Here is a 25770-nt window from a genome sequence, read left to right as displayed (position 1 = left end):
CCTCTTCCTGAGTGTTTGTAGGAAACAAATGCTTTTTTCTTTTTCTTAACGAGGTCCGAGATTTCTGTAGTGAACCATTGGGGTCTGTTATTCCTCCGTCGTTTGCTTGTTGTTTTTATATAGCGATTTATTGCTTCATGTAGGGTAGATTTCAGGTTTGCCCACATAGCCTCTACATTATTGGTTTCAGCATGGTCTTGCAGTGACCGATGGATGAAGTCTCCCATGCGTTTGAAGTCAGTGCCCCGAAAATTGAGGACCTTTGTTGTTGTGGTCGATCTGGAGAAACCCTTCCGAAGGTTGAACCAAACTATGTTATGGTCGCTAGAGGCCAGCGTATCACCTACCGAAACATCCGATATGCTGTCTCCGTTGGTGAGTACCAGGTCTAGTAACGCCTGGTCCCTAGTGGGCTCCAATACCAATTGTTTGAGCCGTGCACCCTTTATGGAGGTTAACAACCTTCTGCTGCCGCTAGTTTGTGCGGTAAGTGCATTCCAATCTGCATCGGGCATATTAAAATCCCCTAACAGTACTGTGTCCCCGCGCAAGGTGATGCTTTCAATGTCTTCGATTAATTCCATATCCTTGTCTACCTGTTGTCTTGGAGGTCTGTAAATCACACCAAGATACAGGCATTTTTCGTTTCCTCTAGCCAGGTTCACCCAGAGGGATTCCCCGGTATACTTGACATCTGTGATTATGGTAGTTTTGATGTCTTCTCTAGTGTATAGAGCTACCCCTCCTCCTAACTTGCCCTCCCTGTCTCGACGGAGTAAGTTGTAATCCGGTATAACCATATCCCACCCGTGTGAGTCCGTGAACCAAGTTTCGGATATCGCCACTACGTCTAGGTCGGCGTTCATTATTTCCGTCTCTAAATCTAGAATTTTATTGCCTAAACTGTGTGCATTGACATACATAGCTCTCCATACCTTATGTTTGCTAAATCCCTGTACAGAGTTTCCCGCCTGAGTTAGTGTGACCCCTGATGTATTGTTTACAGTGTGTGCACTTACCTCAGACTCAGAGTGGCGACTCACCTCCTCAGGATAGTTACTTACTGCTCCAGAGAATGAATGGATACCCTCCCCCAACTTACCTAGTTTAAAGCCCTTCGAAGTAGGCGGGCTAGTCGACGTCTGAAGACGTTCTTACCTCTTCTGGTCAGGTGGAGTCCGTCTGGTCCCTGAAGTCCCTGCAGTGCCTCTCCATGGTCCAGAAATCCAAAGTTCATCTCCCTGCATCATCCAAGTAGCCCCTCGTTAGTCCTCTGGATACGCTCCTCCCGGGCTCTACCCTTACCTCTTACCGGGAGGATTGATGAGAAGACCACCTGCGCTCCCAACTGCCTCAGCTTCTCACCCAGGGCTCCAAAGTCTTTGGGTATAGTCTCCGGGGTGTTCCTGGCAGTGTCATTCGTCCCGACATGGATGAGAAGCATGGGGAAGTGGTCCTGTGGTTTGAAAAGTCTATCTAGACAGGTGGTGACATCTCGGATTCTGGCCCCAGGCAGACAGCAAACCTCCCTTGATTGTATATCCGGTCTGCAAATTGGTCCCTCGGTTCCCCTTAACATGGAGTCCCCAATGACCACCACCCTGCGTTTCTTTGAGGGGAGCTGTTCAGTCGTCCCTGGGACTGGGATCATGTGTCGGACGTCTTCCTGTTCCTCAACTGCAGTCCCTTCCTGTAAGATCTGGAATCTGTTTCTCAGGGCGATTTGTGGGGTCGATGTAAAACTGCCCTGTTTGAGAGAAAAGGAAGAAGATGAAGAAGAAACTGAGAAAGGGGGGGGGTCTCCTGTGCTTGCCTGTGGAGGAGGTTACCAGCTGCCAGGAGTCGGCGTCTCCAGCCATTTCCTGTACCCCAGTCATTGGTCTCGAAGCTGGGGGTTTGGGTGTCACGAGGATGGACTTGTCCAGTGCCTGCTCGGTGCCTGTGTACGTGCCAGTGTCCAGTGCCTGTGTACGTCTCCTTCTACCACATGGTTCTTCAGTTTCCAAAGTAGGCATTCATGGGGTACCTTGTCAAAGGCTTTTTGGAAGTCTAAGTATACGATGTCTATGGGGTCCCCTTTGTCCATCCATTTGTTTATTCCTTCGAAGAAGTGCAATAAGTTCGTTAGGCACGATTTTCCCTTGCAGAAGCCATGTTGGCTTGTTTTCATAAGTTTATTCCTTTCTAGATGCTCCTAAATGCTATCTTTTATCAGTGCTTCTGCCATTTCCCCCAGAACTGAGGTCAGACTTACCGGTCTGTACTTCCCCGGGTAACATCTTAATCCCTTTTTAAAGATGGGTGTAACATTGGCTATCTTCCAATCCTCCGGGATCACGCCTGTTTTCAGGGAGAGATTACAGACTTGCTGTAGTAGTTCCACTATTTCCTTCTTTAATTCTTTCAGTACCCTAGGGTGGATTCTGTCCAGGCCTGGTGATTTGTCAGTTTTTAATTTTTCTATCTGCCTGCGTACGTCTTCAAAGCTTACTTCCATGGATGTTAATTTTTCTGCTTCGTCTCCCTTGAAGATTTGTTCAGGTTCCGGTATGTTAGATGTGTCTTTTGTAAATACTTCACCACTCCCTTCCTATCTCCGTCATCCAGCGGTCCCACCTCCTCTCTAGCCGGCTGCTTCCCCCTAACATATCTGAAGAACGGTTTGAAATTTCGTGCTTCCCTGGCTAGCCTCTCTTCATATTCTCTTTTTGCTTTTCTAACCACAAGGTGACATTCTTTTTGATACTTCCTGTGTTCTTTCCAGTTCTCCTCGGTTTTGCCCTTTTTCCATTTCTTGAATGAATTCTTCTTATCACCTATCGCTTTCCTCACTTCTTTAGTTATACACTCTGGGTCTTTTATTCGGCTCTTTTTGCACCCTTTTCTGAATCTGTTAATATACAGATTTTGCGCCTCGCTCACAGTGTCCTTGAATAAAGAAGAGGCTTGCTCTACATTCTGCCATTTCTTTGAGCTGTTCCTAAGTTTCTTCCTTACCATTATCCTCATCGCTTAGTAGTTTCCTTTCTTGAAGTTAAAGATTGTCGCTGTGGTTCTTTTTCCCTTCGATATTCCTACTTCAACTTTGAACTTGATCATATTGTGATCGCTGTTTCCCAACGGTCCCAGTACTTCCACTTCCTTTGCAGGTCCTTTTAGCCCATTAAGGATTAGATCCAGAGTGGCATTCTCTCTCGTCGGTTCTCTGACAAGCTGATCCATGAAGGAGTCCGGTCTCCCTGGCGCATTTTGAATTTCCAAGACTCCAGTCTATCCTGGGATAGTTGAAGTCTCCCATAATAATCGTGTTACCGCTTTTGCATTCTCGTTTCATCTCGGCTTCCACTTCCTCATCGGTAGCTTCAGTTTGCCCAGGTGGACGATAGTACAGGCCTATCTTTATCTCGGGCCCTTTCCTTCCCATGTATTTTAACCCATAGCAATTCCAATTTGTTGGTCGTCGCAGCTGTGTCCACTCTGGTTGAGTGTATGCTTTCTTTTATGTATAGAGCTATTCCTCCTCCTTTCTAACCTGTCCTGTCCTCGCGATAGAGTTTATACCCCGGCAGTGCTATATCCCATTTGTTTTCTTCATTATACCATGTTTCGGAGACCCCAATGATGTCTAGGCTCTCAATTTTGGCCATGACTTCTAATTCCCCCATTTTGTTCCTTAGGCTCCTTACATTAGTGTATATGCAATTTAAGTCCTGGTATTTTTTTTATCTTTGTTTCCTTTCCCTGTGCTTTGATCTTTATTTTCTTCTCCTGTGCTACTATCCTCTTATCCTCCTCTTCTGGATCAGTCAACTCCTGTGTTTTGCCCGTTATTTCTTCCCAGCATTTTTCCTACTTAGTATCTTAATAGAAACATAGAAACATAGAAACATAGAAATAGACGGCAGATAAGGGCCCACGGCCCATCTAGTCTGCCCACCTTAATGTCCCTCCCCTACCTTTGCCCTGTGAATAGATCCCATGTGCCGATCCCATTTGGCCTTAAAATCAGGCACGCTGCTGGCCTCAATCACCTGTAGTGGAAGACTATTCCAGCGATCAACCACTCTTTCAGTGAAAAAGAATTTCCTGGTGTCACCTCGTAGTTTCCCGCCCCTGATTTTCAACGGATGCCCTCTTGTTGTCGTGGGACCCTTGAAAAAGAAGATATCTTCCTCCGCCTCGATGCGGCCCGTAAGATACTTGAACGTCTCGATCATGTCCCCCCTCTCTCTGCGCTCCTCGAGCGAGTATAGCTGTAATTTGTCAAGCCGTTTTTCGTATGGTAGATCCTTGAGTCCCGAGACCATCCGGGTGGCCATTCTTTGCACCGACTCCAGTCTCAGCACATCCTTGCGATAATGCGGCCTCCAGAATTGCACACAGTATTCCAGGTGGGGCCTCACCATGGATCTATACAATGGCATAATGACTTCCGCCTTACGACTGATGAAACCCCTTCGTATGCAGCCCATGATTTGTCTTGCCTTGGACGAAGCCTGCTCCACTTGATTGGCAGACTTCATGTCCTCACTGACGATTACCCCCAAGTCTCGTTCTGCTACCGTTTTTGCTAGGATCTCGCCATTAAGGGTATAAAACTTGTATGGATTCTGGCTGCCCAGGTGCATAACTTTGCATTTTTTGGCATTGAAGTTGAGTTGCCATGTCCTAGACCATCGCTCCAGTAGGAGTAGGTCGTGCATCATGTTGTCGGGCACTGAATCTTCGTCTGTTGTGCATTTTCCCACTACATTACTCAGTTTGGCGTCATCGGCGAATAATGTTATTTTACCTCGAAGCCCTTCTGCCAAGTCTCTTATAAAGATGTTGAATAGGATTGGGCCCAAGACTGAGCCCTGTGGTACTCCACTAATCACCTCCGTCATTTCGGATACCTTCTTCCGAAACGTCGACTCTTGGTCAACTGTCGGCTTTCCCCTTCTTCTTAATTTAAAGCCTGTTCTCCTCTCATGACATTATTTGCTAGAAGTCTAGTTCCCGCCGCGCTCAGGTGCAGTCCATCTCTCCTGAAGAGCTTGTTCTTGCTCCAAAACGTCCAGTTCCTCACGAAGTGGAACCCTTCTTCCTCATACCATCTCCTCATCCATGCATTTATTGACTGTAGTTCCATCTGCCTCTTCACATCTTCCCTTGGTACTCGTAGGATCTCTGAAAACGCTATCTTCTGAGTCCTCATCTTCAACTTCCTTCCCAGAATCTTGAACTGTTCCATCAGTGCACTTCTACTGTAGTCCCTCCTGCTGACATCATTTGTCCCGATGTGGATCATCACTGTAGTCTCTTCTGTCTCTGCTCCTTCTAGGATCTTTCCAATTTTGTCCAAAATGTCCTTTGTTCTCGCTCCAGGAGCCGAGGAGGCATTTTTGTCAGGCACTGGCCCTTTAAAAGATAGAAAACCTGACTTAAAACTCTGCTATCTTTGTTTTATTGCAAAGCATTAGACGTTTTTGGCTACAGTAAGGCTCATATTGTCCTTATCTGGAGAACGAGTCTCAGCCTCCAAAAGCTACTAGAAATTCTATTAAATTTGGCCAATAAAAGGCTAATAAAACTTTCCCTGACTCAGGTGGGGGAGGGTAAAGTTGCCCTTTACAAGCACCGAGGGGAATTTCTAAAACACCTGACATCTGGTGGCCAAAGGAGATTGGGTGAATCAGGACACGCCCTTAGAAGCAGAAGCCAGGAACTTAAAATCAGCTCAGAGGATTCAAGAGTTCACCAGTATACCTTTCTCCAACATCCCACCTGAGGTAGAAATGAAAGAGCTACCTGAGGAAACTGACCTGATGGTAGCTGACCTGAGGGTCTGTGTGTGTGTGTATGTGTGTGGGTTGTTTTTGCTGCTGGGATAGAGAGTGTTAGGCTACTGAAAGCTTCGCTCTGTTTGGAGAAAACTTTCCCTATTAAACTGTGATGCATGCTATTGAGAAGAGTATGCTTAATAGAATGAACTATTGAATATGCTAATGAACTGCACAGTGTCTAAACCAGGAAGATGAATGAAGGGCATTGGAGGAATTGTAGTCTGAGCTAATCACTGAAACTGCACAAGTGCCTAAACCAAGGAGGATGAATAAAGGGCATTGGGGGAATTGTGATTTAGTCTAATCACTAGAATGTTTTTCTTTTTGAATTTAAATGAAGTATGTTTTTGTTTGAACTGAGGAAACCCAGGGTCAAAGTGGAAGAAATCCTGATATGCATTGTTAATGGACAAACGGTGCATTCTGACAACAATAATAATAAGAACAATAAAACTGATTGAGATCAAGATGGCGTCAAGAACGGACGCCTGAACGAGCTCTGCTGTTTACTTCGTCTAAACCAGCATCTGTGGTGACTTCTCCCCATGTTTAAATATGGGGAAGAGGAAAGGAGCCTCTCGCCGTAACCCTCTGGCGAATGGAGCCTCTCAGTGGTTGGTGTAGACGTCGATACAGAGTGTGTTTGCCCGCTCGGGTGAAGAATCCTGTCCCATTTCGGGGGAGAGCCCGGAACTCTTGGGCAATCTTAGCGCAGGACCATGCCAAGCATCATTGAGCCCGGACCAAAGGCCAATTTCTCCCCAAAGCGGAAGCTAACTGATGCAGAGGTCAGAAGGAGTCCTGCCACCTAGAGAAGGAAGGTCGGATCGCACTATGAGAGGGACGCCTGCACTGGATTCTTCGGAAGAAAGAGCAGGTGAACAAGGTCAGCTAATTCCCTGCACCAGAGGAGAAGAGGTGAGAAGTGCTTCGGGAGGGAGAGCTGTTATTTTTGGGGAGTTGAAAAAGCCTGAAAGGATTGATATGGAAGCACTCTGGCAGGCCATATCGTTCATGGACTCCAACCTGAAATTAAGTTTTTCTACTTTGAAAGTGGACTATGGTATTGTCTTCTCCAAGGTGGATAACTTTAACTAATTTAAAAGAAAAATTGGAGAAGCAAGAAAAAGAGTTAGGACAAATGAAAAGAGTGGAATTGGAAAGGATTGAAGAGAGCTCCTATATATCATGGAAAATTTTGAGAACCAACTATGGAAAAATAACTTAAGAATTTTGACTTTCCCAAAATGCCTTATTATCTCACCAGTAGAGATGGTAAGAAAATATTTTCAGAAGACCTTGGCCATTCCAATGGAGAATTTACCTCCAATTGTGAGAGCTTATTACCTGAATATTAAACGGCCACAAGGGGAGTCTACTCCAATTGAAAAGCTACCAGCTCAAAATGTGGACATGGATTTGTCAACCTATTTAGAAAGTTCCCTTGAGGTCATGACTGATAGAACTACTTTGTTGCTTATGTTAGCCTTGGAAAGTGACAGGGAATTTATTTTACATTTGTATTCCGTCATATTATTAACAAGTTTTTGGGCTCTAATGTGCAAATTTTTCCTGATTTAGCTCAAAAAAACGAGAGACGTAGGAAATAATTCTTGGCCTTAAAACCAAGAGTTCTAGCTCTAGGGGCTACATTTCTTGTTAAATTTCCCTCAAAATGTTATGTGTTATTTCAAAATAAGAATTTTTTATTTTTTGAGCCCAAACAGCTATTGGAATTTATTGCTTCTAAAGAAGGTTTGGTAACATGACTAATTAGGTATGACCTTCCATCTGGCTATGGGATAGGATATCTATGTTGTTAATCCAATATAACTTAAGTTGATTTGAAGTTTATTTCCTTTCTTGATCTCATAAATATTGTGGGCTAAATAAGAGTTTATATTACTTGTTTATAGCCTGTTTGTTCTTTGTTAATGTTAAATTTCTTCATCTCTGATCTATATCAAGTTATGATTGTCATACTTGTGTCATTAAAAAAATATCAATAAAAATGTAAAATTAAAAAAACAAAAAACAATAAAACTTTGATGAACTCTGACCTGTCTCTACTCGAGTTTGTGAAATATGCTGTGGCCGGCTAGTGATAATTCTTGAGGACACACTAGCAGTAGCCACACCGGGTTGACCAGGTGGTGGCCTGGATGCAATATGGGCTAGTCTTCTATTTCTCTACCCTTTCCACTATTTTATTATAAATTGTAGTCATTCTTTACTTATTTCTTTTTACCTTTTCTATGCCACTTTATTCTCTCTGTTTTTTGCAATCAAACTCTACAAGAGCACCCGTCTTCTCTTCAAGTCACCTAGAACCTGTTTAGGTTAGTGTGACAAACAACTTGTTATTATCTGTAAACTGCTCAGAGTTACCACTATGGGCCGTATATCAAACATTAATAAACTTGGCAATCCAAGAATTTATTTATCATTAATTGAATATCAAACATGGCAATTCTGAGGTAGATGCATACTTTTCTTTATATTTGAATATTAGTGTAGCAGCAAAAATATGCATTGTATGATTTAGGGTGAAATGATGTGGCAGCCATGTTAGTCCACTTTTTAAGATAATTTATAGAAATAAGCCAAAACAAACGGAATAAAGGTGATATATGGAAATAACATATATTCCTTTTGCTTTGGCTTATTTCTATATATTATCTTATAATTTAGGTGCAACCGCTTATACCAGCCATAGAGCTAGTGTAAATATTTATGCTTAGATTTCTAACAAAATGCACATATATTATGTTTCAACAATTTTTATTGTTGACAGTGTGACAAACAGCAAAAAATAAAATAATAATAATAACTAAAGGAAATTTACAGTGTACATCTCTGGTCATCCAATTTTATATAATAAACCACCCTTCCCCCATTCTCCCACCTCACTGCAGTATCAACAGGACTATAGTCCATAGCATAACTAAGACAAATCAAGCAGAACAGCTGCAGAGTGTTCTACAGGACAGAAAGATGAAAAAGAAAAAATAAGGCTGCGTTACAAACTACAATAAATCAATTTGCTATAGACTGAATATATACAATCCTTTCCTAAACCTATCACTGAGAATTCCTCCACCCATCACCATGTAAACTACCCCTCCCCATTGTTTCCCAAACAGAAGATCAATAATCTGCTAGTGGGAGATCTTGGTTGGGTTTTCCAGTAACTCCCTGTTCATCTGCACACAAACACTTAGGCAGATATGGTTGGAAAGTATAAGGAAAACTTTTATTTATGCACTCTTTTGAGCCTGTTCACTCACAGGCTCAGGGAAAGTAGTTTTTCTATGCAAATAAACAGTCCCAGCCAGACTCATGAACATATTCCACAATTCTCAGAATAATAAGTTGGGTTTATCTCAGCCCAACTTTCACTCTCCCCTCACAAGTATTAGTCTGTTTCCAGAGCTCTGTATCAGTTTGTGACATCTCTCTTGCGGACTCCTTTCTCATGGAACTCTCCTGAAGAGTCTGTTTGTTGAGGCGTGTATCAGCCTCTAGATTTAGAAGTCTCCTCTCACTCTGGGACCTCTCCGAATTAATCTTAAACTGGAAAAGATATACTCATGTCTGCCTGGGTCCCACTCCTGTGACTCAGCCGTTCTTCCACTTCTTCCCAGGTAACTCAGCCCTAAGCTGCTGAGCCCAGTGCATCCTGGGGGGTTGTAGTTCCTTCTCTCTTTGATTAGCGCCCCCTGCAGCCTGGTGGTATAATATCATCATTACTGAGGAGAGAATCCCTGACTCTTTCACACTCCCCACAACAAGTTCCAGATAAACAGCATAAGTCAGAGACAGAAAGACCCAAACCCCATACAACAGAATTAAGTAAACCCAGTGACGTAGTAAGGGGGAGCAGGGGTCAGTCCTCCCCAGGATCAGTCTTGTTGGGGATGCCGGCACCCGTCTTCCTCTCTGCCCCCCTGCTCCTTTCTAGCCCCCACTGCTGCATGGGTGCATCCCTTCCCCGTACCTCTTAACATTCCTAGCACGAGCAGCAATTCCTACCTGCTGCTTGCACCAGCATCGGCTCTTCCTCTAACATCACTTCTTTGGCCTGTGCCTGGCATGAGCAGCAGGTTGGGGTTGTTGTTCATGCCGGGAACATTAAAGAGGTACGAGGAAGGGAAGGGGCATGCACATGTGGCAGGAGGGGGTGGATAAAGAATGGATGGGAGTTGTAGAAAAGAAGGCGTGGGAGGAACGCCACTGTCCCGGGATCCTCTCATCCTCGCTACACCACTGAGATGACCTCCTAACTTTGCAATATTAAATCTCCTCAGACCAAAAGCAAACCTCCCTAACAAGAAAGTGACACATGCCACAGCAATAGATGACACAAATAAAGATCCCACCGAAAGAAACACTACACCCCCCTACCCTAAGCCCTAATGCCTCGGCAGGTCTCCCAGGACATTCAAAAGTTGACTCCAACTTTGGGCCAATAAAACTTGAATATAGATCGTGCAGACCCGAAGAAACTGCTTTTTGTCATTTATAGTTGCCCCCGTTCCCCTCTGAAGTTCTAGAGTACACAAAGTGTGGAACATATATTAAAGTAATCCATGAAACCCTCCTGAAGAAAGGCTTCAAAGAGCCAGGATTTCTGTTGTTGAGAATAAAATGACAGTTGAGCATGGTTCGCTGGCAGGCAAGATAATGTTACATTACGTTCTATTCCCTCAGGCCCTGATACTCAAAACTCTGACTCCACGGTATAAAATCCCATGGTTTGAGTGATTTTTCTTTATCAGGTAATACCCAGCACAATAAAATGCAAATTATATGCATGCTATTTTTGAGGCGTAGTCCCTGTAAAAGGGGCAGAAATTGTGCCTGGTGCTCGCTCAGAAGAGCAGTCGCTAGACACAGCTCCTCCTCCTGCCTGCAGTCAACAGCAGCTGCTAGCACAGCTGATTTACAGCTCCCCCTGCTGACTCCAGAGCCATGATCAGCTTTAAAAAAAAAAAAAAAAAAAATTAAGAAGTTTGCAGCTGTTGTGTGAACACATAACACATGAACAACTGCTGCGCCTATTAAAAAAAATAAAGTTCATCTGCAGCTGAGCCAGCAGCACTTGCTCTCTCCCTGATGGCCCTTAAATGTGGTTGGGTTTTTTTAATGGGCGTTTCTGTTGTGCGTGTGTTGTGTACCTCAGCCACAACAGCTGCTGGCAGTTCCAGAGTTAAATCACAAGGAGAGCTCATTTAAATACTAATTAGTTCCTTGTTATGCATTTGCATAGGGTTCTTGGTGGCTGCTACGAGGATCAGTAGCTGCCCCCAAGAACCCTTTTGAACATCGCTAGGAGAGCTTTCTATGGCAGTAAGGCTGCTTTGAAGAGTCTTACTGCCACGGAAAGCTTTTGAGCATTGGGGCCTCAGTGTGGTGTTGGAGGAAGGGTCACAGACTTATGCATATTATTGAATTTACTGTGAAAGAAAAGATCACTAAACAGACCATTTGTGCATGTAAAAGAATTATAAATTGGCCACGCAGGCAGCAAAATTAGACCATCAGCTCTCCAATCTACTGATCACGACACCAGACAACAAAACTTTCAGAAGATAAATAAAAGCTCTGCTATTCAAGAAATCCATCAAGACCAACTAACACTGCAGGAAGCATTTCAATCTCCCCCAGATCCCTTAACCTTCTAACTAAATTATCTATCTTGTAATGACCCTGAAACAATGTCCAGATCTCCCCCGAAGTAACCTGCTCTACTTTGTAACTCTCCTGGAAATGTCCAGATAACCTCTTGTGTAATCCACCTTGAACCACAAGGTAATGGCGGAATAAAAATCACTAATGTAATGTGATCAGAATATGTTTTAAGAAAGACACATATTGTGCAGGAGAAGCAGAAGTGTTTTATTGGGCGATAAAAAGTTCAGCTGAGGTAGCCCTAGGGAATCTGTGTAGTTTTTGGTGAAGGATTAGTGAATGGAATGATAGGCTAGGGAAAATAATTATATTGGATTTTTACTGGAGCAGATTTTGGTTGGAAGGAGAAGGAAGTCAATAGGCTGCAATTAAGGATCAGCTAACAAAAGCTGGAATTCAGTAGAAAAGAAATTTGGACTCACTTTGCCTGAGAAGTGAGGGGGTTTTACTCAATACAAAAAAAAAAAAAAAGAAAAGAAAAGTGCAGTTATAGGTCTTGGCCAAAAGAGGGCTCACATCCTGAAAAAGCTACTATTAGAAATGTTCAATGCTAGAAAGATTGTAGTTGCAGTTCTTGACCAAAAATGGGCTGAGGAGCTAATATAGAGAGATTCCTCTGAAACAGTTGCAGGGGGCAAGAGGGGGCAGTCCGGCTCAGGCGCCGTCTTGCTAAGGGCACCGGAAATCCTCCTCCTCTCCCCCCCTCACGCTCTTCCCCCTGCCGCATGAGTGCACCCCTTGCCTTCCCCTGTACCTTTTTACTTCTCGTGGGCATGCTGCCCATATTGGAGAATTTAAAAAGGTACGGGGAATAAGATGGGGCAGGCGGGCACCTCTCACCCTCACTAATCAGCTACTCTGAAATGTGGAAAAACAAACAGTCAGTATAAATCAAATATGATAGAGGTTAGTGGTATTGATTTGAATTTTCCCAGGCGGAAGGGAAGTAAATCTCATTCATTAACATATTTTTGCCCCAGGAGGAAGCACCAGGCTCCACATGTAGTTAAGGAACCAATGGAACTTGCCTAAAGGGGGACTCTGGTCAAGTCAGACCCCAAACCCAGGGACACTAAACCAACTATATTGTTCATCAATAACTAATTTGCATATAATTTGCACATGAGCCTTTAGGGCCATATTCTATATATGACACCATAAGTTAGGTGACTGTAGGCGCCCTACCACTGCCAAACGTAATTATTTTAATTGGCACAGTAATTGACCGCATCATTTAAAACCGATTAAAATCTCATTTTAAAAAAGTAGGCGCCGGGAAGCATCTACACTTCCCCCTCCCCATTCGCGGTTTTTGCACTCACGATTTCACATAATCACGATTTTTTTTCTGGGGAGGGGGAAAATAAAAAAACCACATATTTTTTACCTCCCTGCCGCCTTCCTGGCCTTACCTGGTGGTCTAGAGGGCTTTCGGGGCAGGAGCGATCTTCCTATGCTCCTGCCCCGTGCAGATTGCCAAGAGGAAATGGCTGTAGGGAGTTCCCGTCGTAGTCTCGAGAGACTACGGGAATTCACATGGACTCTTTTAGGCTCCTTCCTCTGTATCCCGGATACAAGAGGAAGGAGCCTAAGGTCCTGATTAGTTTCAATGAGCTTGATTAGCTTGACTGACCTGCATGCAAATCATTTGTATGCAAACTTGATAGCGCATTGATCGTTGCTGGATAATCGGCCAACAGCGATCGAGTCGGTATCTTTAGTACATCTAGCCCTTAGTGCACTTTGAAGCAGTGTGAATGGATAAAGATAGGAAGAGGTATGGCCAGTAGGAAAAAGGAGGTATTGATGCCCCTATATAAGACTCTGGTGAGACCTCGTTTAGAATATTGTGTACAATTCTGGAGCCCGCACCTTCAAAAAGATATTAAAAAGATTGAGTCAGTCCAGAGGAAGGCTACTAAAATGGTGTGTGGTCTTCGTCATAAGGTGTATGGGGACAGACTTAAAGATCTCAATATGTATACTTTAGAGGAAAGGCGGGAGATATGATAGAAACATTTAAATACCTATGTGGTGTAAATGTGCATGAGTTGAGCCTTTCATTTGAAAAGAAGCTCTGGAATGAGAGGGCATAGGATGAAGTTAAGAGGTGGTAGGCTCAGGAGTAATTTAAGGAAATACATTTTTACAGAAAGGGTGGTAGATGCATGGAACCGTCTCCCGGAATAAGTGGTGGAGGAAGAGACTGTGTCTGAATTCAAGAAGGTGTGGGATCTCTTAGAGAGAGGAAGAGATAATAGTTGCTGCGGATGGGTGGACTAGATGGCCCATTTGGATTTTATCTGCCATCATGTTTCTATGTTTCTATATAAGTCACCAAAATATTGAAAAAAATGTGGTCAGCAGTTTTTGACTAACAGGATCTTTGATTTTATTCAGCCAATAAAATGGTAGAGTTCACTTCACTGAGATGAATGAAGACTGCTTTCTGTGAGAAATAGTGTCTGTAAAGGATACATGGCTCTGAAGTGAGTGAATCATTGCACCAATCTCCTTTCTCTATCTTACATATAAGCCCGGAAGGTAAGTTAGAATTTCTACCCTTCACCTAATAAAATTTACAAGATGCATATGCAAACATTGGAAACACAGTTTAGTATATCAGACACCCCTCCCCCAAACTTCTTATTTCCTGTCAAAAACTCTTTTAGACCTCTTACCTTCTTTTTCCCTCTGTTGTTTCCTATTTTCTACTCTTTCCCTTTTTACGCCACCCCATACCATCTTCCATATGTCCACTGTAGCCCCCAGGAACACCACAACTTCAAGAAATTCTCTACTTTCTGCTTCTTCCTCCAACATTTCCTCCTTCCTGGCACATTTTCACTCTTTCTAAAATCAAATACATTTTCAGTTTGCAGCATATTTCTAAAAACATATATGTTTGCACGAGGTTATTTATTTACCTGTAACTGATATGTTTGTGATGCCACTTCTGTCCTGTTAATGCATATCGTTTTCGACGAACACTAAATTTGGAGCTACCTCGTGTCTTGTCAGGTACACCGCATCGAGGTTTCTTCATCCAGCTGCAAAAAAAATTAGTATTCAAGCTTACAATATAGCACTGTAATCAAGTCTAGAATTACAAAATCAGGGGATAATTATTGAAAGGCAGCAGATATACCTACTTTGTTGTTCAAAGATTTCAGAAAAAAACACCTCCCCCCCAACACACACACACACAACAAAAACCTGCATCTGACTTGGATAATTCATCATTTAACCTTATCTCTTTTTATATCTAAATCTTCTATATTCTGCAAAAGTGTGTGGGAGAGGGGGATGGAAGCAAGAAGAACAAAAAGAAAAAAAAGCAGTGCAATACCATCAATCAGTGTATGAAAGCTAAGAGATAAGACACTGAAGTAAAACTATATTTTATGAAAATGATTGCCATAGAGATAGATGACTGTCTAAAGTTTCACCTTTCATCCCTTGGAAGGTCTGTGCATAGTACGGTAAATGTCTCATTTATAGAAGGTTTTTCCCCCCTCTCTGCTTATAATGGGAGAAAATAATTTCTAAATCATGTTTATTTAGCTCAGTGTTTCTCAACTCAGTCCTGGAGTACCCCCTTGCCAGTCAGGTTTTCGGGATATCCACATTGAATTTGCATAAACTTGATTTGCATGTACTGACTCCATTATATGCAAATGTCTTTCATGCATATTCATTGTGGATATCTTGAAAACCTGACTGGCAAGGGGTACTCCAGGACCGAGTTGAGAAACACTGATTTAGCTCATGCTTTTATATATTTGATCCTGTCCAATAATTTTAAAGACACATTCCCAGCAGCGTTGTCAATGAGGCAGGGAAATACAGAAAGCAATTCTTTAACACAGGAACAAGAGAAATAGCCATATGAAGGTATTTCACCAGCATATCTTTATAACTTAATGTAATGGCTTAAAGAGGCAAATTAAAATATTTAAAGAAACTTATCAATTATTCAACTATGGATTCATAGAGAATATGCATCTAATTTAAAGTTATTGTTTTTGCCAATACAGCACATCAAAACTCCCACAAACAGAACAGTGTACTGTTTTGGCTGCAACATTATGGTATCCATCCTAGGGGAGCAGTTATCAATATAGGCTACCATTAAGAGGAGTTATTTGACCATATGTTGTGCTATTTTGTGCATAGGATCTCATTGCATAAAATGGAACCCTGTGCTAAAAATAACCCTTCTTAACAGTAGCCTATGTTGATAACTACCCCTCTATGTCCTAGAGTATACTAGATTTGTGATACCTTCTACTGATCCAAAACAAAATAATATTGTCATAGAACATTTATGGCCTGATTTTATAAATGATGCCCTGGTTAGGTGCCGCTAGGCATCGTAACTGAGGCTGCCTAGCAACGCCCAACTAAAATTTGTGCATAACCTAAAATTACTCCCCCTCCCCCTTTTACAAAAGCATTGCGTGGTTTTTAGCGCTGTCTGCGATAGTAACAGCTCTGACGCTATGCTTTTGTAAAAAGGGGGTAAATCAATTAGCTTAAATCAGTGTTTCTCAACCTGTGGTATGCATACTCTAGGGGGTACACGGACCGCCTGTTGGAGGTAAGCAGGCTGCGCCACCCACCACCCCCCGCCACCCACCGCAGCCAGCTCCATTTAATTATCCGCCGCAACTCCGGGAAGGGAAGGGCCAGGTGTGTTCAGCGATATTACACCGGCGGCCCACAAGTCTTCCCTGCGACATCAATTCTGACATCGGAGAGAAGGTTGAGAAATGGCTTAAATGGTGTGGTAATTCAATAATTATTAAAAAAAAAAAAAAAAAAAATATATATATATATATATACTAAGGTTAGGTATGGAATTATTAGGTATGGAATTATTAGGTATAGAATGGTGCCTAGCAATGCCTAAGTCAAAGTGCCTTCCGATGCCTAATGCCACCTACCTTAAAAGTAAGTATGGTTAGGGGTGGTGAATAGGCGTAGTTGACTTAGGCATTGCTAGGTGTACGAGTTAGGCGTCAGAAATTAGGCCCAGTAAAACCTGGTCTAATATACCGCCGCCTACCTCTAATGTCTAATGATGCTTAAGTAAGCCTAGGTGCTGCTGGATGGAATTCTATAAACACTGTCTAGTGATTGATAACTGTGCCAAGTAGTGCCTACAATGTACGTGCCTCTATGCTCTTACTGAATACTCTTATGTTGCACTATTTAAAAAAAAAAAAAAAATTAGACATGATAGTACAGTATATATTCAAAACAAAAAGGACCTGTAGAGCAGATGTACAAGATGCAGGCACTTTATTCAGTCAATCAATTGATGTGTAATATAAATCTACCTTTTTCCAGAAGGGAGTGACCCAACACGGTCCATGTTTCGATTAACACATAGCGACTTAAGTTGATGTTTGACACTTAAGAGGCAATGGGTTACTGCATAAAAATAGGACATACTTTTATGTGGTTCAATTTCTGCAGTAAACCTAGCCACTTAAGGACTGAATATTAGCCTTTAGGTGGCCAAGGGCTAACTCCATCCCTGGAATGGAACTGACATAGTCGGCTTTGAATGTGGTGCTAACCACGATATTCAGTGGCATTTAGCCAGTTAAGTGCTGCTGAATATTAGTGGCTAACCCTGACCAAATGATTTAACTGGTCAACGGCTGGTAAATTGCTTGGAATACTGGGCCCCAGATATACAGTATACATCCCATCTAGGCCTCAGCTTTTACAGCATCTGCGTGACTGATGTTATTGCATAATGCTTATAATATGCATGTATGTACCTGGTTATGATAGTATTCTGTGAATAAAAATAGGTGCTTACATTTCTCTATAGAGTAGGCTCCAACAAGTGCCTTTTTGAACCCTAAAATTAAGCCAAAGCCCACTCAAGTCCCAAGCTTTGAATATCCAAGAATAACTCCAATGGCTGAATTTCAGACCTGTAAATTATAGTATTCTATAATTTGGGGGACAACATTCAGACTGTGGGAGTCAAATATTAAATGCCAGGCCATTTCCAGTGACTAGCATTGAATATCCATTTTTTTTGGGCTAGCATAAACTTAACCGGCTATGTCAATATTCAGAACTGGCCAGCTAAATTTATAGTGGATAAAGATAGGACTGCTATATGCACAGCTCGATTTGGCCATTAAACTTTGCCAGTCAGCACTCAATATTGGTGGTTATCATATAATATATAGCCAGCTAAGTTTTAGCCGCTAACTGCAAATATTCAGGGCGATAGTTGGCTATCTACTGCTGAATATTGGTGGGTAGCCAGTTATGCACTATTTAACAGGCTAGGAGCCATTCTTGTACTGTTAAATAGTGTTGAATATCCTACGGTTTATGTACATATGTGTGCACCCTTCCTATGCTGTCTCCTGACTCCACCCATATGAATACCCACTGCAAACTATGCGCCATCGAAGATAGGTGTGTTCTTATATACTGACACATAGCCTAATTGTCATGTATGCACATGTTCACATAAGTGTGTAAATGAGTAGAATACTGGTATTTGCATACCTTCATAAGGAATTACCACTTATATGAGGACTGAGTGCATTTGCCGCATTCCTTTCACTAACTACACATCTTATGTTGAAATGTGTCTTCAGAATTATATTTTATTTTCCTTCGTGTTATGTTAATATTTGCCTATATCATCCAGTCAGCATCTGTCTCTATCCTCCCAGCTTTGAACTATACACTAGTGTCTGGATTCTATAAACAGCGCTTACATTGTAGGCATCACTCGGAGCAGTTGTCAATCAACCGCTAGGTGCCATTTAGAGAATCAAGCCTAGCGACGCCTAAGAGGACTTAGGCATCACTAGGCACCCTAGACACAGGTGCTGCTCTATTAGGCCAGCTTTTCACACCTAACAATGCCTAACTCAACCACGCCTAGTATCCACCCCTATATTTTGAGATAGGCATCATTAGTCATCCTTAGGCATGGGAGGACACCTCCACTTAGATGTCACTAAGCATTCTAAGAGTTCAGCACCAACCTCTTAAATTGTTTAATGAATGTTTTGGGTTGTTGTTGGGTTTTTGGGATTGACTGAAAACCAATGTGGTCAATTAAACCAATTAAAAATAAAAGTTAGGTGTGGATCCTGAATTTAGGTATTACTAGGTGGCTGCAATTAGGGTACCTAATGTAGGCATCATTTATAGAATATGACCCTTAGTGAATGAGCATACTTTTTTTGCACTTTATTAATTATTTCTATACCAAGTCTGAGGAAGACTAATGTTTTAAAAACAAAATACAAAGAAATCTTTCAAGTGTTCATAACACCTTCAGGTATCAAATGGTTCTATCAATAACACTGAATTAATTATCAATTCACATGCAGACGTCATGCATTCACTCAAGAGGATTAAACCATGCAATGAGTAGGGAGGGAAGATGTGGGTATAATGTTTTAAACAGTACACAGTTAACGTAACAGAAAACTTGGTTTCTCACCTTATGGTAACATCACTACACCAAACGAAAGAAGCAAGGGATAAAGCAAAAACACAGAACTATTACACTTTATTAAAATAGTGCACACAAGCCAGGCTGCAGAAAATAGGACCAAAGTATTAGTCAAATTTACACAATTCCTGTAAAACAATTATGCAGTATGTGCAAAGGCTAATAATCAAATTCCCTGCAGAGGCTGCAGTCTGCAAGCTAATTTTCAAGAAGAAATTCCTCAGGGAGTTTCCTTCTGAAGAAAATACAGCTGGCACACAGAATTGGAAGTACTTATTATACCTCTGGACCTGCTCTAAGGAAGAGATGCAAAAATATGGCCCAGAAATGATGCATGGAAACTGATTATATAATTTTTCTTCCGTGACCTGAATCCACCTACTTTTCCCTGTAGGTAAAATATACATTTGCCATATTGGCTCACATACATTTTCTCTCTCTGAGAGGTGTTTAGCCAGTTTCATTTGGCTAAATACAGGTAAATAGCTCTGATTATTGCCTTCTTAAATCTTATTTGTGTGTTTCATAGCCTTGCACAACAGGTCCAAAAACTGGCAGCGTTTACTTGACATGACTTGGATCAATTAAGAACTGTACAATCAAGTTGCAATGACTCTTCAAAGACCAAAAGCTGGCCATTCTGGCAGAGTGTGTGTTCTTACTGTGGAAAAGGTCAGTGTTCTAGAGAACGCTGCCAGTGATATAAAAGGCTTTCTGTTAAACACAGGGATTTAGGGGAAAGCCAGGATTAGTTAGGAACCAATAAATATCAAACATGTTTATATGATATGATCTTGTTAGAATTATTTTGAAACTTAAATCCTGCTTTTAACAGGGCTCCTCACTCAGGCTATAAGATAAAATGCTAAGAGCAATGTCCTACAGCACTTTCTAAGTACCACAAAATCTGTTTATTTCAGCCTTTTAGGAAGAAGACTCTGTTGGTTTCTCAAGTATCATAGCATGCGATTTATTGAAGTAAATGGTTCATGAACCCCAGATGGATTCTTTGGAAACAATTTGATAATGTATATTTTCTTTTCACTACATCCCAGAAGCAATCAGGCAGGAGACAAACTACACATCATTCAGGAAAAGCCTGAAGACTCACCTCTTTGACAACTAACTGATTCAGCTTTTATCTCATCCCCCTCCTCCTAGGTCCCCCTCTTACATTTCCTCACCCCCTTCCTCCTTCTTCCTTCCCTTTTCCTTCCCTCTTCCTCTCTGATCTGTCGCCTTAAATTTGTATAGGTTGGTGTGACTCACAAATGGAAGATAGGATTAGATTACATCTGGTTAGGATTGGCACATTGTGACTTATTCTGCATATGAAAATCCTTTTCAGATTTTCATTTATGGTTTTAATCAGTGGTCTCAAACTCGCGGTACTCCAGGTACTATTTTGAGGCCCTTGGTATGTTTATCATAATCACAAAAGTAAAATAAAACAGTTCCTTGATCATATATCTCTTTAGCTATAAATGACAATATTATTATTAAGACTTTGCCACAAGCTATAAAGAGTTTTACCTCATGCAAAATTGGCATTTTTTTTTATAAGACATTAACTATATTTTCTGAGGCCCTCCAAGTACCCACAAATCCAAAATGTGGCCCTGCAAAGGGTTTGAATTTGCAATAACATACAAGTATACAAATTGTACAACGGGTCTAACACCTTCTCAAACCCGCCCAGGGGACAGTTAGTCCGCAATGATTCTGCACAAGATAGACCTGTATTCTAGCTGTCATTTGTTTAAAACTAATGGCAAAATATAACTAATAAGACATTTTGGTTCCTTCAAATTAACCAAATTGCATGCATTCAGTTGTTTTCAAATCAGTTATATAACATTGCCATTCACCCCCCCCCCAATTCAGCTTTCAAGCCCCCCCCCCACTCACTTCATAAATATAAATTAAACCTGATTAATTAATGTGACAAGACATTAGCCGCTGCTTTATTAAAACAACACAAACTTCAACAATATGTTTCAATGTCAACATGCTATCAAATTCACCCCCAATCCACATAGCTGGTTGGCAATGAATTAACCACCCCCTTTTCTACCTCCATCATTCATTTTCTGTCAATCCCAAAAGGGCACGACCTGCGCTACCGCAGAGCTGTGCTCCTTCCCGAGGTGGAGCCATACACAGTAACATAGTAAACAACAGCAGATAAAGACCTGAATGGTTCATCCATTCTGCCAAACAGTCACACTCATTAGTTCAAGAGACACAAGACACAATTTAATAAGTCTCCACTGTAGCCATAAATCTCCTTCCATGATGCCCCCCAGCTGTGACCACTCCACCCACCTCCAAAATTCCCCTGCTCTAATCTTAACCAGCAATTCCTACATAATCACCAAGCGTTACTAGGAATGAGCCAGGGCAGGCCAATAAAAGCCCTGCCAGCAACCCCCCTCCACCCTTGCCCTCCCAAAACTAAACCTTGCCCTCCCAAACTACCTTTCCTAATCTGCCTCCAGGTTAGCCTTCCCCACCTCCCTACCAGTCTCAACCAATCATGATACTTTTTTTGTCTTTTCCACACCTATCTGTACAAATCATTAATCCACCTCATCTTTTCTTTCCCACTGTTGCCTCTTAATAACTTCACCCTCTTTCCCACCCCTTTAAACCAACATAAAATAGACAAAAAGGGGGGAGAGGGCCCCAGTCAGAATTCAGCTTGGACATTGGTAAATAAACCTTTAAGCCAAGACTCACAGGTTCTAAGGTTTAATCATTGATCCTCAAAATCTCCCCCTCCTGATTTTAACATTTATAAAATAATAAATTCTTTATTCATTCTTCTAAGAAAAATATCCTTTAAGAGCACCCAGCCTTAATCGGGAGTGACACAACCAAAAATAGATGCAACACCACTAATGAACCCTTGAAAAAGCCAGTATTAAGGGCAAAATGAGTCCCGTTGGGCTTTGGATTCTATGCATATATTAAAGATAACTGTTCTCACAATACAAGCTGAATATCTTCAAATTTAATCACCACACAAATGATATTCATATATTCTTAATATCAGAAATCCTGTGCTTCAATTTTTCAATTCAAAAAAAGTGGAAGAGACCTCAGTAAAGCCTGTGAAAATTCCTGTGAAACCTTCTATGGCAACAAAAATATTGTCATAGAGAAATACATCCTTGGTCTCATGTAACACCGCTTCAATTTTCACTATTTTCACCATTCACATTATTTCTTTTCTCACTATTTCATTCTTAATTTATCCCACTTAGGTGAAGTTAAAAGTAAGCACTTATCTTAGTAATTTCTTCTGATATTGCAAAAATCACCGCAGTCGTGCAGTTAAAGGTCCAGCGCGGTACCAATCAACTACTCTTGGTGTAAGGAGATTGAATTGCTTTTTCCAAGCGTAGTTGATTGGTACCGCGCTGGACCTTTAACTGCACAACTGCGGTGATTTTTGCAATATCAGAAGAAATTACTAAGATAAGTGCTTACTTTTAACTTCACCTAAGTGGGATAAATTAAGAATGAAATAGTAAGAAAAGAAACAATGTGAATGGTGAAAATAGTGAAAATTGAAGCGGTGTTACATGAGACCAAGGATTTATTTCTCTATGACAATATTTTTGTTGCCATAGAAGGTTTCACAGGAATTTTCCTGGGAATCACTGAGGTCTCTTCCGCTTTTTTTGAATTGAAAAATTGAAGTACAGGATTTCTGATATTAAGAATATATTAATATCATTTGTGTGGTGATTATATTAAAGATAAGTCATTCAGTTTATCTGCTGGGTGAAAGATAAGATTATATATATTTAAAGTGAGAGAAGATATTTTTCTGAGAAGAATGAATAAATAATTTATTTTATACATTTTAAAATCAAGAGAGGGAGGTTTTGAGGATCAATGATTAAACCTTGGAACCTGTGAGTCTTGGCTTAAAGGTTTATTTACCAACGTCCAAGCTGGTTTCTGAGATCCTCAACCACCCTGTATTAGCACTTTATGCTGCAATTTATGGGACTCTGTTTATTCAGTGGATGGTTCCTTTTTGACCCCATACACCATCTTTAAGACACATTAGTGGTTCAACCCACAACCTCAGGGTTGCAGGCTAGGAGAGGTAAAAAGAAGCAAAGATTGAAATCATTATCAGGATTACAGAGAAATGAAATAAATAATAGTAGACTGAGGACTCAGGCCGCCTGGTTCAGTGTGAGTATCGGAAGAAAGAGAAAACAAGCCCTGCAGCTTTGAGTGCAACAACTGTCGAGTGTACAGCGGAAGACATTAGGGATTTGCATTCTTTTGAAATGACGGGAAATGTCAACAACATTTCCATGTCATTTCATGTTGTTCTGAACATGAAATGACAGGAAAAAAATTAAAATTTCAGGGTTGCTTCTTGAGTTATAAATAGCGAGCACTCTTTTTGCAAGAATACATCTATTTCCTCAAACAGGGCACACTATTTGAACAAAAGGTACACCCTTGCAAAAAGCTGCTCACCATGTCCATTGCCCATGAAACATTTTTTTTTTAATGAACAAACAAAAGAAATCCCCCAAAATGACATGAGAAACTAAACAAAATAAACACTTGTAACCTGTTCTGAGCTCTTTGGGGGAAATGGGATAGAAAATGAATTAAATCAATGTTGGTCTGTATGCACTGAGAAGACAGGTTTCATAGCGAGGGGCTTGACTGAAACAGCAAAGGACTGGCAGAGACAGAGAAGCCTTTGTGAATTACTCAGCTAGTAAAGCCTGGTGTCCTATGTGGGTATGTAGAAGTGAATGGCTGAACTGCAGTAGATTGATTGATTTATTCAGTTTTCTATACTGTTCTCCCAGAGGAGCTCGGAATGGTTTACATTAATCCAGGGGTGTCCAACCTGCGGCCTCAGGGCCGCATGCGGCCCCGTGAAGTATTTTGTGCGGCCCCAGTCGAGGGTAATGCAGTGTTTTCCTCTGCTGCCCCCGGGTGTTTACAATCTTGCCAGCTCCCTCCTGTATCTTGCTGCAGCATTTGCATGTTTGTACAGCCCCAGAGACCTTTTTTTTGGCCTATACGGCCCAGTGGAGCCAAAAGGTTGGATACCCCTGCATCTATTTAGATAATCAAGCATTTTTCCCTGTTTGCCTGGTGGGCTTACAATCTAACTAATGTACCTGGAGCTATGGGGGGGGGGGAGAGATTAAGTGACTTGCTAAGGGTCACAAGGAGCAGTATGGGTTTGAACTACTGTGCCACGCTCTCCCCCTTTAGCCTACAGCACCTGGTATTCCCAGGTGGTCTCCCATCCAGGTACTAACCAGGCTCTACCCTGGTTGGTTTCCAAGATCAGACTGGATTGGGCACATTCAGGGTGGTACGGCCTTAGTGTCCCTGCATCCTTACTAGTCAGAGGATAGGACACAGTGCATACTGAATCTAGCATGTGGTGTGAGTATGCACGGAAGAGCAGGACATAGGACATAGATTATTTATATGAATATCCTAAAGAATATCACGGGACACGGAAGCATGGCCAACCACTCCCAAGAACGCTGCACCACCACACACACAGCTCTCCCCCCTACCCATACATACAACCGCTACACAGATCCACTTTCAATCACAGCATCCATTCCCCCACCCAAACACCCCCCCCCGCTCCCCACCAACCTCATCCCTCCCCCCCTGAGAAAAGCTTTCCCAGAGCTATCCCCAAAAAACCCCCAATACAAAAGAAAAAACTAAGAACAAAAAGTTCCATTCTCAAAAAGCAGAGCAACCTAAAGTCCTTAGTTGAGCTCTCATGGACCCACAGTCTCCCCAAAAAGACAGTAGCTGCCCATATGGAAGGAAAACCCGGCCAGCGCTGGAGCAAATCGGCCATCCTCCAGCAGCCCAGTCCAGACAAACCCCAGCAAAGGTTAAACAGCAGAGAATCCGCATTTGCTGTCATAGTTTTTCAGTGCTGTTTTCTCTGCTGGCTCTGTTTTTATGCTTGTTTTGATCCTGGTTGTATGTTCCCTTTGCAATCTATATATATAAAATCGGAGGTATGTATGTGTGTATGTATGTGTGTGTGTATGTGTGTATGTGCCGCGATCACGCAAAAACGGCTTGACCGATTTGAACGGAACTTGGTATGAAGATCCCTCACTACCTGGGATGATATGATCTGGGGGTCTCGCGGCCCACCTGCACACATAGGCGGAGCTACAAACATAAAATCAGATTTCACCCATTCATGTCAATGGAAACAAAGTAAAAAGCTGCCATTCTCACAGTAATTCAAAAACTGCTTGACCGATTTGAACGAAACTTGGTATGCAGATCCCTCACTACCTGGGGTGATATGTTCTGGGGGTCTCGCGGCCCACCTGCATACGTGGGCGGAGCCACAAACAGAAAATCAGATTTCACCCATTCATGTCAATGGAAAAAATGTAAAAAGCTGCCATTCTCACAGTAATTCAAAACCAGCTTCACCGATTTGAACGAAACTTGGTATGCAGATCCCTCACTACCTGGGGTGATATGTTCTGGGGGTCTCGCGGCCCACCTGCACACGTGGTCGGAGCTACAAATAGATAATCAGATTTCACCCATTCATGTCAATGGAAAAAATGTAAAAAGCTGCCATTCTCACAGTAATTCCAACTACCTGGGGTGATATGTTCTGGGGGTCTCGCGGCCCACCTGTACACGTGGGCGGAGCTACAAACAGAACATCAGATTTCACCCATTCATGTCAATGGA

At 42.0% G+C, this 25770-nt stretch overlaps 1 protein-coding gene and 1 pseudogene across 1 annotated transcript in view; both read right to left on the bottom strand.

Moving 5' to 3' along the window:
• The window catches only part of MMP16 (matrix metallopeptidase 16), a 734678-nt gene that overhangs the window by 399581 nt on the left and 309327 nt on the right, over positions 1 to 25770 (bottom strand). The window contains exon 3 of the mRNA XM_033933350.1: positions 14444 to 14566. Coding sequence (XP_033789241.1) covers positions 14444 to 14566 — 123 coding nt within the window. The remainder of the gene's footprint in view (positions 1 to 14443; positions 14567 to 25770) is intronic.
• On the bottom strand, positions 24287 to 24405 carry LOC117356134 (annotated as a pseudogene).

The sequence above is a fragment of the Geotrypetes seraphini genome, chromosome 2 (assembly GCF_902459505.1).
Source record: "Geotrypetes seraphini chromosome 2, aGeoSer1.1, whole genome shotgun sequence".
Lineage (NCBI taxonomy): Eukaryota > Metazoa > Chordata > Amphibia > Gymnophiona > Dermophiidae > Geotrypetes > Geotrypetes seraphini.
Note: the sequence above shows the minus strand (reverse complement) of the source record. Positions and strands in the feature narration are given on the sequence as shown.